Source organism: Monodon monoceros, unplaced genomic scaffold (assembly GCF_005190385.1).
Source record: "Monodon monoceros isolate NGI ecotype Baffin Bay Population unplaced genomic scaffold, NGI_Narwhal_1 Super_Scaffold_18, whole genome shotgun sequence".
In the NCBI taxonomy this organism is placed as follows: Eukaryota; Metazoa; Chordata; class Mammalia; order Artiodactyla; family Monodontidae; genus Monodon; species Monodon monoceros.
This window is the reverse complement of record NW_021703774.1, coordinates 51,077,012-51,089,727: the sequence shown is the minus strand read 5'-3', so window position 1 is coordinate 51,089,727 and position 12,716 is coordinate 51,077,012. Positions and strand designations below refer to the sequence as shown.

At 41.9% G+C, this 12,716-nt stretch overlaps 1 protein-coding gene across 3 annotated transcripts in view; it reads right to left on the bottom strand.

Annotated features, from left to right (window-relative positions):
• The window catches only part of ASTN1 (astrotactin 1), a 323,626-nt gene extending 312,686 nt beyond the window's left edge, over positions 1-10,940 (bottom strand). For 2 of the 3 annotated variants that reach the window (XM_029231191.1, XM_029231192.1), the window contains exon 1: positions 10,356-10,940. In XM_029231191.1, coding sequence (XP_029087024.1) covers positions 10,356-10,638 — 283 coding nt within the window. In that variant the 5' untranslated portion in view covers positions 10,639-10,940. The remainder of the gene's footprint in view (positions 1-10,355) is intronic. The other variant, XM_029231190.1, reaches the window with a different exon arrangement.
• Positions 10,941-12,716: the final 1,776 nt, after the last annotated feature.

The following is a 12,716-nucleotide window of genomic DNA, read 5'->3' as shown; positions in this document are numbered from 1 at the left end:
CTCATCAACAAAAAAAGGGAGATGACTCAAAACAACAGAATTAGAAATGAAAAGGAGAAGTAACAACTGACACTGCAGAAATACAAAGGATCGTGAGAGATTATTACAAGCAACTATATACCAATAAAATGGACAACCTGGAGGAAATGGACAAATGCTTAGAAAAGCACAACCTTCCGAGACTGAACCAGGAAGAAACAGAAAATATAAACAGACCAATCACAAGCACTGAAATTGAAACTGTGATTAAAAATCTTCCAAAAACAAAAGCCCAGGACCAGATGGCTTCACAGGCGAACACCATCATTTAGAGAAGAGCTAACACCTATCCTTCTCAAACTCTTCAAAAATATAGCAGAGGGAGAAACACTCCAAAACTCATTCTACGAGGCCACCATCAACCTGATACCAAATCGAGATGAAGATGTCACAAAAAAAGAAAACTACAGGGCTTCCCTGGTGGCACAGTGGTTGAGAGTCCGCCTGCCGATGCAGGGGACACGGGTTCGTGCCCCGGTCCGGGAAGATCCCACATGCCGCAGAGCGGTTGGGCCCGTGAGCCATGGCCGCTAAGCCTGCGCGTGCGGAGCCTGTGCTCTGCAATGGGAGAGGCCACAACAGTGAGAGGCCCGCGTACCGCAGAAAAAAAAAAAAAAAAACTACAGGGCAATATCACTGATGAACATAGATGCAAAAATCCTCAACAAAATACTAGCAAACAGAATCCAACAGCACATTAAAAGGATCATACACCATGACCAAGTGGGGTTTATCCCAGGAGTGTAAGGATTCGTCAATATGCAAAAATCAATCAATGTGATACACCATATTAACAAACTGAAGGAGAAAAACCATATGATAATCTCAGGAGATGTAGAAAAAGCTTCTGACAAAATTCAACACCCAATTATGATAAAAAATCTCCAGAAAGTAGGCAAAGAGGGAAACTACCTCAACATAATAAAGGCCATATACGAGAAACCCACAGCCAACATTATTCTCAATGGTGAAAAACTGAAACCATTTCCACTAAGATCAGGAACAAGACAAGTTTGCCCACTCTCACCACTATTATTCAACAGAGTTTTGGAAGTTTTAGCCACAGCAATCAGAGAAGAAAAAGAAATAAAAGGAATCCAAATTGGAAAAGAAGAAGGAAAGCTGTCACTGTTTGCAGATGACATGACACTACACATAGGGAATACTAAAGATGCTACCAGAAAATTACTAGAGCTAATCAATGAATTTGGTAAAGTAGCAGGGTACAAAATTAATGCACAGAAATCTCTTGCATGCCTATACACTAATGATGAAAAATCTGAAAGAGAAATTAAGGAAACAATTCCATTTACCACTGCAACAAAAAGAATAAAATATCTAGGAATAAATTTACCTAAGGAGACAAATGACCTGTATGCAGAAAACTATAAGACAATGATGAAAGAAATTAAAGATGATACAGACAGATGGAGAGATATACCATGTTCTTGGACTAGAAGAATCAACATTGTGAAAATGACTCTACTACCCAAAACAATCTACAGATTCAATGCAATCCCTATCAAACTACCAATGGCACTTTTCACAGAACTAGAACAAAAAACTTAACAATTTGTATAGAAACACAAAAGACCCCAAATAGCCAAAGCAATCTTGAGAAAGAAAAATGGAGCTGGAGGAATCAGGCTCCCTGACTTCAGACTATACTACAAAGCTACAGTAATCAAGACAATATGGTACTGGCACAAAAACAGAAATATAGATCAATGGAACAGGATAGAAAGCCCAGAGAGAAACCCACGCACATATGGTCAGCTTATTTTTGATAAGGAGGCAAGTGTATACAATGGAGAAAAGAGAGCCTCTTCAATAAGTGGCTCTGGGAAAACTGGACAGCTACATGTGAAAGAATGACATTAGAACACTCCCTAACACCATACAGAAAAATAAACTCAAAATGGATTAAAGACCTAAATGTAAGGCCAGACACTATCAAACTCTTAGAGGAAAACATAGGTAGAACACTCTATGACATACATCACAGCAAGATCCTTTATGACCCACCTCCTAGAGAAATGGAAATAAAAACAAAAATAAACAAACGCGATCTAATGAAAATAAAAGGCTTTTGCACAGTGAAGGAAACCATAAACAAGACAAAAAGACACCCCTCATAATGGGAGAAAATATTTGCAAATGAAGCAACTGAACAAGGATTAATCTCCAAAATATACAAGCAGCTCATGCAGCTCAATAACAAAAACAAATAACCCAATCCAAAAATGGCCAGAAGACCTAAATAGACATTTCTCCAAAGAAGATATACAGATTGTCAAGAAACACATGAAAGGATGCTCAACATCACTAATCATTAGAGAAATGCAAATCAAAACTACAATGAGGTATCACCTCACACCAGTCAGAATGGCCATCATCAATAAATCTATAAACAATAAATGCTGTAGAGGGTGTGGAGAAAAGGGAACCCTCTTGCATTTTTGGTGGGAATGTAAATTGATACAGCCACTATGGAGAACAATATGGAGGTTCCTTAAAAAACTAATAAAAGAATTACCATATGACCCAGCAATCCCACTACTGGGCATATACCCTGAGAAAACCGTAATTCAAAAAGAGTCATGTACCACAATGTTCATTGCAGCTCTATTTACAATAGCCAGGACATGGAAGCAACCTAAGTGTCCACTGAGAGATAAATGGGTAAAGAAGATGTGGCACATATATACAAATGGAATATTACTCAGCCATAAAAAGAAATGAAATTGAGTTATTATTAGTGAGGTGGATGGACCTAGAGTCTGTCATACAGAGTGAAGTAAGTCACAAAGAGAAAAACAAGTACTGTATGCTAACACATATATATGGAATCTAAAAAATCGTTCTGAAGAACCTAGGGGCAGGACAGGAAAAAAGACGCAGACATAGAGAATGGACTTGAGGACACAGGTTGGGGTAAGGGTAAGCTGGGACAAAGTGAGAGCGTAGCATTGACATATATACACTAGCAAATGTAAAACAGATAGCTAGTGGGAAGCAGCTGCATAGCACAGAGAGATCAGCTCGGTGCTTTGTGACCACCTAGAGGGGTGGGATAGGGAGGGTGGGAGGGAGACGCAAGTGGGAGGGGATATGGGGATATATTTATACGTATAGCTGATTCACTTTGTTATACAGCAGAAACTAACACAACATTGTAAAGCAATTATACTCCAGTAAAGATATTTAAAAAAGAAAAAGAATGAAGAAAAAAAGAATCCAAATTGAGGGACATTCTACAGAAGACCTGACAAGTACCCCTCAAAACTGTCAAGGTCATCAAGAACAAGTCTGAGAGCTTCCCTGGTGGCGCAGTGGTTGAGAGTCCGCCTGCTGATGCAGGGGACACGGGTTTGTGCCCTGGTCCGGGAAGATCCCACATGCCGCAGAGCAGCTGGGCCCGTGAGCCATGGCCGCTGGGCCTGCGCGTACGGAGCCTGTGCTCCGCAACAGGAGAGGCCCCAACAGTGAGAGGCCTGCGTATCACACACACACACACACACACAAAAAAGAACAAGTCTGAGAAACTCTCACAGTCAAGAGGTGCCTAAGGAGATGTGACGACTAAATGTAACATAGGATTCCGGTAGGATCTTCGGACACAAAGAGGATACTGGGTAAAAACTAAGTAAACCTGAATAAAGTATAGACGTCAGTTAATAGTAATGTGTCAATATTGGTTCTTTATATGTAATAAATGTATCATACTAATGTAAGATGTTAATAACAGTTGAAACTGGGTGCAGGGTATATGGGAACTCTCTGTACTATCTTCACAATTTTTCTCTAAATCTAAAACTGTTATAAAAATTAAGTTTACTTTTTTTAAAAAGGAAGAAAAACAAAAATCAAGAACTGCCAGAATGTCTGAAGCCCTCTTTTTTCCCTCCTCCTTCACATCATCTTATATTTGCACAGGAGGTAACACCCATCCTTTGTGTTTTTCTGTTTCCTTGCTTTTCATACAAATTGTACATTGGTAAGTATCGTTAAACAATATGTCGTTATTTTGAATTTTATATAAATGAAATTATATCATTTGTATTTTTAAGTTAGTTGCTTATTTTCACTTATGATATATTTGTGAGGTTTACCCATGTTGGTATATGTAGCTGCAACTCATTTATTTTCATGGCTGGATAATACTCCATTGGGTAACTATAACACCTGTATACTTCTAGCCTCCTATTAAGATGCTGGGTTGCTTCCAGGTTTTGCTACTACCAACAATGCTGCTACAAATATTCTTGTGTATAGATGTAAGAATTCCTATATAATAAATACTTAGAAGTGGAATTGCTTGGTGATAAAGCATGTATATTTTCAACTTTACTATATAATATCAAATTGTTTTACAGAAGTCATCATGTCGGTTTACATTGCCATCAGCAAGAAGTTAAGTTTTCCAAATTTTGCTCCTTGGAAACTAGGAGATCAATAGAGGCACTTTGTTTTTTTCTCTCAGTATTTAAAGTGTATATGATTAAAAAATAAATATTAACTATTTCATATTTATAATAAAAAATGGCGATAGATGCCAAATTGTGGTATGTTAAAAATCACCATAGGCCTAAACTTATCCTGGGAGATTAACTTGCTCAAAATAGAGCTTTTTTGAGCAAATTACATCTGTTTGCACGTATTTGAACTTGGTATAAAAGTGAAGAAAGTCTTGGCATATCCCTGCTGAAAAGGTGCCACGTTCTGTTTGTAAACTGGGCTTAATCTGAGAAACTACTAGACTTTAGGTTTAATTACATTCCTTAAAAATAAACAGGGCTTCCCTGGTGGCGCAGTGGTTGAGAGTCCACCTGCCGATGAGGGGACGCGGGTTCGTGCCCTGGTCCGGGAAGATCTCACATGCCGCGGAGCGGCTGGGTCCGTGAGCCATGGCCACTGAGCCTGCGCGTCCGGAGCCTGTGCTCTGCAACGGAAGAGGCCACAACAGTGAGAGGCCCGCGTACCACAAAAAAAAAAAAAAAAGAAACAAAGAAAAAAATACATATATATATATATACATATATGTGTGTGTGTATATATATATATATTCTGTAAAACAAGACCTCAATCTTGCCTCCAAAGATATAAAGAAATTAAGCTTGTATTTTACTTTTCCTTCAAAAACTTCAAACCATATCAGTATATCTAGAAGAGCATTTGAAATGTAAAATTCCTCACTCTTGCATTTAAAATTCCTTTGATGTAAAATCTACAGTTCTGTAGGGAAATAGTAAATAACAACCCTCTCAATACTATAAATTAGTGCATTCTGCTAGTAAGAGTTACATAAGTGCTGAAGACCCTACCTTAAGGTTGCTACTAATCATCCTGCCATGTCTTGGATGGGGCTGCCACTCTATATGAATTTGTTTGCTGTTAACCTAGGCAGCTCACTGTAGCAAAGAGCAAAAGGAAGGAAAACAAACAAATTTTAAAGTTTCTTCTTGAATGGGGAGATGGAGGGATATGTGGGAAAAAAAACTAGGATGCTTCCTATTAGGCCAAGCTCAATGGTAAGTAGAAAACTATGTCTAATGTTATATTTGAAGCCAATCAAAAAGCTCAGCAACTGCTATTCAAGCAGTGCCACTGGGCTCTGACAGTGAATTCTATGCATAAGATCACCTGATACAAACTTCAGTGGACTTCGTCAAGAAGCTGAAACCACAGTGCCTTCCGGATGGCTCCATTTCACAGCAGAACCTGCTGTCTGGGCTTCCCAGTTTGCATTTCTGTGGGGCCCTTCTCAGAAGAGCACTGAACATGTTATCTTAATCCCCATATACCCTACTTTGTTCATCATGGCTGTGGGTGCCATAACACGCCATAACACATGGCTACCCAGACGTGGAAACTATGAATGAAATAAGAATTCCCCAATTCTGCTTAGGTAAGTATACCTACTTAGGTAAATATTCCTTGTGAAGTTCATCCTCTTCTGTATTAAGGCGTATGTGAGGTAAATATTCCTTGTGAAGTTCATCCTCTTCTGTATTAAGGCGTATGTGAGAAATCACTTGATGGACAAGGGTGTTCAAAAGGTGTTTACATAGAAACCAAAAAGGACTGCTTTATACAAACTGAGTGTGTTTTCCCTATTCTAACCATTGCCAGGGCTCCTTTTATTCAACCATGAAAAATAACAGATTTTGAAAACTTTTAAGGCCTATGAAATAGCAAATAAGAGAAAGACTTAAATGTCATATTAACCTGAGTTCAAGTTACAGATCCATCAATCGTCAGCTATGTAACCCTCAGTAAGTTACTTAACCTCTCCATCCTTACTTTTCTCCACTGTTGGAATAAGTGGAAAGTCTGGAGTTGATACCAGATCTGTCTTCAAAGCCTGCTCTTTTAACCACCACACTGGCCTGCTCCAGACACCTTAAATAGCACCTTGCATGGGGGAACTCACTATATCTCTGCAGGGTGATTGATTTGTCTTCAGGTGTACCTCCTTCAATCAATGACAGCTAAAGCTAAACTCCAAGGCACAGGAGAAATAGCTTTCTTCACTAAGTTTTACACACACTCAATAGTTGGGTCTGAAACAGAGGAGCATCCCCTTCAAAAAATGATGAGACTGATAAATATGTTCTGTTCACAGCACAGAAAACCACACTTCAGTGCAGAAGCCATACTTCAGGTTAACCAGTTGTCTCAAAATCAAATACGCCACCAAAGCAGGAAAGTCTACTGTTTTCAAAGATGAGACACAAAATTTTAGTTAAGGTATGAAATTTTAATTGGCTAGTTCAGCAAAATTTTATATTCTCCTGAGAGGGTAATAAGGCCTACGTATCTAAATATTTTGAGTTAGGAATTGCAGTTATTTTCCCATATTATAGAAAGTTTTACAACACTTCTGAAAACAGGGGTTTAGATTACCTGGCTAAGAGGTACCAGATAAGAACCATAAAGAAGAGGTTCAGCCATAGTACAATCAATATTCATAGGAAGTATGGCAATCTAGAGATGGCATGATGTGACTAAGAACATTGAAATTCAAAACTATGTGTAGCCAAACAAAACACATCTGAAAGTTACATACGGCCCTTTCAGCAGAATTTGCAAATCCTACTTCAGAGAACAGGAGATAACGCCACCCCCTCCACTGCCCCTCAGAGTTACCCTACAAGCAAAATTGACAACAATTTCGAAGGCTGAGATAGCCTCTGCAAGTCAGGCTTCGGTGCCTTCTCTGTCAAGTCAGCCATCCCCTGCTTGGCTTTTAAGTGGTGAGCCATGTCCCACCCTACAGAGCCAGGCAGAGTCCTCTACTCTCAGACCACCAGGCGAATCTCTGTACTGTGCCATATGCATGCTAGTCCCACATTCATTCCTACTACCATACTTGGCTCATCCTTTCCATGACCTCAAATGGCTTCACCCTTCCTAGGCCAAGCCAAATCTAACCTATCTTTGATTTTGTTCATTTGTGTGTGTGTGTGTTTATTTTTTTTAATCCATGCAAAGAGCACTGAAGAGGGATGAATGAACTCAAACTACTTTGGTGCGGGTAGGGAAGGCTTCATAGAGAGGTGCCTATGTGTGCAGGGTATAGAAGGAAGAATGAATGGCTGCCAAGTGGAGGAGTGGGGAAGACCATTCTAGGCAGAGGGAAGAGCATGTGCAAAGTCTTGAAAGAGCCCTGAAAGCCATGGCAGGCTTATAGAGATAAGAGGCTGCAGAAGGCTATAGTCAGAAGGAGAAGACACTTGTTTGCCTCACTGAGGTATAGGACTTGACCCTGGAGACAAAAGGATCTGATTTTGGTCAAGGCCCCTAGTCAAGCCCATATCTTCCATGGAGTCTGCTCTTGCCATGCAAGTATCTCCTTCCTCCACATTCCTACAGCCCTTGACAACCTTGCCACACAATCAGGTGTTATTACTCACAGCTCTGAGGGCAGAAGCCTTTTATTTTTTTTTAACTTCTGTATCCTAAAAGCACCTAAGAATGTCAAGCAAGTAAATGCTCAATAAGTTCCCAGGACTGATTGATTCAAATTCCTCTAGGGGGTGGATTAAGCAAACCAGGTTCTAGAGGTAAGAGTAGGGAAACCTCTAAATCAAAGTCACTACAGACCTTACTGTCGGCCACGAGTGACAGGATCCAGGACAACAAAAGTTAACTTCAAAAGCAACCACCCTTGACTTCCATGAACTTGGACTCCTTTCTCTTTCTGTCATGCTCTGCCCCACTACCCAAGCTGAGATTCACTCCTACTCCCCCTGGGAATACTGGGCCAAAAGGGAAGGTACCAATACATCTCTGGTTCTGAACATACCCCATTAACTGGGAGGGCAGGGGACAATCAATGCATTGAGCAAATGCATCTGGCCCTGAAATGAGAGAGTGTGTCTGCTCCTGCGTGTAAATGCCAAGTTGCAGGGGGTTACCATAGCAACTCCAGCAGGGTGCTGCAGTGGGCAGCTTTGCACTGAGGTGCAGAAAAGCCATTCTTTAACATCTGGGCTTTTGCTGTGCACATTGGACCCTAGTAGCCACATCATGGCTTTAGGCCCTGCTTTGGGATTCTGCAAAAAAGGAACTGGAATTTTGAATACCTGTTAGTCCAATCTTCTTTTTTTTCATGTATCACACATGTCCCTCTTGATGCACAGTAAACACTGCATGTAGAGCCTAAAATAGGCTCTTTAGAAACATATAATTCCCTATACTCATTCTTACACATGACAATGAACAGATTGTACTTGCACATCAGCATGACTTCAACACAAAATTTACATCCACTGAATAACCCAGCAATTACACATTTTAATCAACAGCGTATCCACAATGTCAGCATTCCCAGCCAGTCCCCAGTTTTTATTGTGTTATTAGTACATTTTTAACGCAAAACTAAATAATGCCATCAAGGCTGTAGGTTGGGCTTAATGGGGTCTACTGAGCTGTACTCCAGGAACTGTGAACCAACTTTTCAAAGGACCAGGCAATTTTTGAAATAGTTTTTCCATAGGGGCTGGAGAGTGGGGGTTTACTCATCCACTTCTTAATGTTTTATGTCCCATAAGGAAAGAGCATGAAGAGGATGTGAAATAGCGTTCCATTTGTGGTTTCAACCTACATACGGCCAACAGGAAGCCATGTCCCTACAAAGTGAACTTTAGTTGGTCGGGCAGTCAAGAGATGAAACAGCTTCCTGGACATTTTCACTTTTTTTTCTTGGATCTAGAAACTTACTTGTGGTTATATTTTAATTCTCTCCTGGGCAAAATAAGAATGATTTATAGCAGCAGTAAAGAAATGGATCGCATGGTGGGCATGCACAGCAGGGTGAGATGGATCTGCACATGAAGTGACGGAAATTTTGGACAACAAGGTCACATGAACCTGTGGTACTTTGCAAGATGCTGGAGCAGGACTACAGTATCTTTGCAGCTTGGAAGTGAAAAAAGAGGGGTGGATTAGAAGTGATGTAGAAGTTCCAGTATCTGAAGGAGTTTTATGGCCTAAGGAAATTAAAATAGGGATACCAAGAGAGAGATGTAAATAAATAAACAAAGGAAGGAAGAGCTTCTTGGCCAGGGAGGCTATTCTCTGTGCAGGAATGCCTATCTATCTAAGGGAGCTGGAGAACAAAGATGCCAGTGTTAACAGACTACAGTTGGATGATTTGTTCATCCAAGGAATTGGAAATGTGGAGGTGTCTGTAAGGAGGTGTCTGTTACATGTAAGCATGGAGGTAGGACTTGCCAGGATGGACACCAGGGGTGTAGGAAACTTCTGTTCTGAAAGAAGGCCAGAGAGTTTCAGCAACCTGGTGACAGAAAAAGAGCTCTCAGTGAGTGAATACTGGAGATTCAGCCAGTGCAATCTGACCTGCACATACCTGGCTAGGTGGGCACTGGATACCTATTTCTAACTCCCCCAGGGGATGCTGTGGGTGGGGATGGGGGCCCAGGGAGTGTGAAGCAAAGAACTGAGCATTTGGCCTGGGAGTGGAAAAAGGGCTTCTGGGAGGTGAGCTGGGAACTGCCAAGAAGTGCCCTGTCAACGTGCTTCTGAATGAAAGCTGGGAGGTCAAGGCTGGGAAAGGTTTCAGAGAGACTCCTGCAACCTGTTCCTTTGGGGCAGGGCGGCTGAGGGGAGGTGGAAGGCCCAGCTTTGAGGCGCCAGTCTGCAAGTCGGTATGGAGAATGGTCTGGGAATGGGGCGGATCCAGGGAGGTAGGAGTGGGGGAGGGGAGGTCGCCGGCGAGTGGGTGTGGAGAGCGAGCCCGAGTGGGGGGGTGAGGGCGCCGGGCCAGCGCCTCGACCTCCCCCGGGACTCACCCAGCACGAAGTAGGGCAGCTCCGTGTTCTCCAGGTCGTCCACCACGACCATTTCTCCCGGGAAGTCGTTGCGTACCGAGAAGAGAAGCTTGGGCTCGGAGGCCGAGGGGCTGTGCATGATACTCAGGTCGTTCTCGCGCAGGAAAGGCAGCGCCGACACCGTGATGCTCTTCAGCTTGCACTCCAGCTCCTTGGAAGGATCCACGTCGCCCGCGGCCGTGGCCAGCACCGCCGCCGGCCCCCAGCAGCAGGCGAGCAGGGCGCAGAGCCCGGCTAAAGCCATCTTGAGCCCCGGCTGCCTTCCTCCCAGCGCCGCGAAGGTGGGGGAGGCAGCGAGCGGGAGGGAGCGAGCGAGCGAGCGCGGGAGGCGGGGGACGTTGGGGAGGAGATGTGGAGCGGGGAAAGCTCTGGTCCCCGGAATGAGACGCCGCTAGCCTGGTGCAGGGCTTAAGCGCTGATGCCTGGAGAGCCCGCGCTCTTTGTTTCCCGAAGCTGCTTATCTGGGGAGGGGGAAAAGGGGGTGGGGGGAGGTGGGGAGTGGAGAAAAGGAGAAGGAAGGACGTCGGAGGAAAGAGGAAGGGAGCTGAAGATTCTAGGGAATCAGGTCAGTCCCCAGTAGGCTGCAGGTGCTGCCGCCTTTCTCCTCCTTTGCATCCCTCGGCAGGAGCACGCTCCTGGCTATAAACTACCTGCATAGCTTTTTTTTTTTTTAACCGTTTTTGCAATGCAAAATATTCCCTCTCACATTATCTTCCAGATGCCTTGGGGAGGGCGCACACACACACACACACACACACACACACACACGCACACCCTTTATAAGGTGCTTCCTCAGAGCAGGTGATGGGGGTCTCTAGATCCAAATACGCCCCCAGTTATTTTGTAGATGTAGGTGGTCCCAGTCTTCTTTACCCACTAAAATTGGATTTGTATATTGGATAAGCGTGTACTGGTATAAATACACGTGTGTATTATTACTCAGCACTAACTGTGCAGAAGTATTTAAAGGAAATATTCTGTATGTAGATATACATAGATGGTATGAATAACAAAGAACAAAGCCAGTGTACTGCATACGGTTAAGCAGGAGACCCGAACTTTTATTTGCAATTTCTCTCTGCCTCTTCAGTTTCATTTCTGTTACAAACGTTATCTATGATAAGCAATGTAAAGATAATTGGGGGCATGCTATAATTGAGAGAAAAAGTAGAGCTAACTCAAAGAAATGTTGAGCTTTTAGTTTTAGAGAATCCAGTAAACAGAACAGAGCTGGAAGAAAATTTGAGAAAAACAAAGTTTCTAAGCACCCTTAACAAATGGAAAAGGAAGAAAAGAATATCCTTGGGCATGGGCCAAGTCAATCCCAGCCCAATCAAGAGTAGAGCAGGGTAGATAACAACAACAACATTAACAACAAAAACCCATATAAATTTTCTTTCCATTAGTGCTGGACAGTGATACCTTAACAAAATAACGACAGTAAAACTGTGATAGAAAAGTGATGTTTGTATGTGCTGGTATCTGATGATTAATTGAACCTTCACACGATAACCTATAACTTATTTCAAAAGTTTGCCAAAACTACACAACACTGTAGATCAACTATACTTCAATTTTAAAAAAGTTTGCCTCTCCAACATCATTTATTCAGTGCTGACTTAAATACTAGGTGCTGTAAGACTATGCTATAAATAACTCCTAATCTCTAGGAATTTAAGGTACCACCCTCTTCAAAGAGGACCCCCACTTTAGAAACAATTTCATTCTCATTCTAGCTGGTGTCAATTTATTGGCATATGTGGATGTATGTCCTTTAAAAGAATTTTTAAAAGCTTTTGCCATATATTTCACAAGGTTACTCTAGTTGATGAATGGGAATAGAGAAAATGAGGCATATTTAAGATCATGTTTAAGGAGTGAAAGGCCTGCTTGCCAGAAAAGAAAACAAAAATACTTTATTACAAGTTAAGTTTTTGTTTTTTTAATTTGACATATCTGAGAACTAACCCAGACATATATTACCATGTAGCATTGCAAAGTACTGCAAAAACCATTTATCAGCTAATGACCTTTCTAAAACTCATCTTCATAGGAGATACTGCGGGAGAGAAAGACCCCATGATATTTTTTTGTCTACTCTCTCTAGCATAAAAAAGCAGTATTAGAACTTAGTTACTCAAGGTTTACCATTGAAAAATCAGAGCGGATAACAAGAAAATACACTTAGCCTCAGAATGTGAGAAATGGCATGAAACTACCAGATCATCTATTAGTCCAGTCTCTCATTTAACAGATGAGGAAGTTGAGGACGGTGAAATACTGAGGTGTTTTACCCAAGATCAATATGCCAAGAAGGGGTGG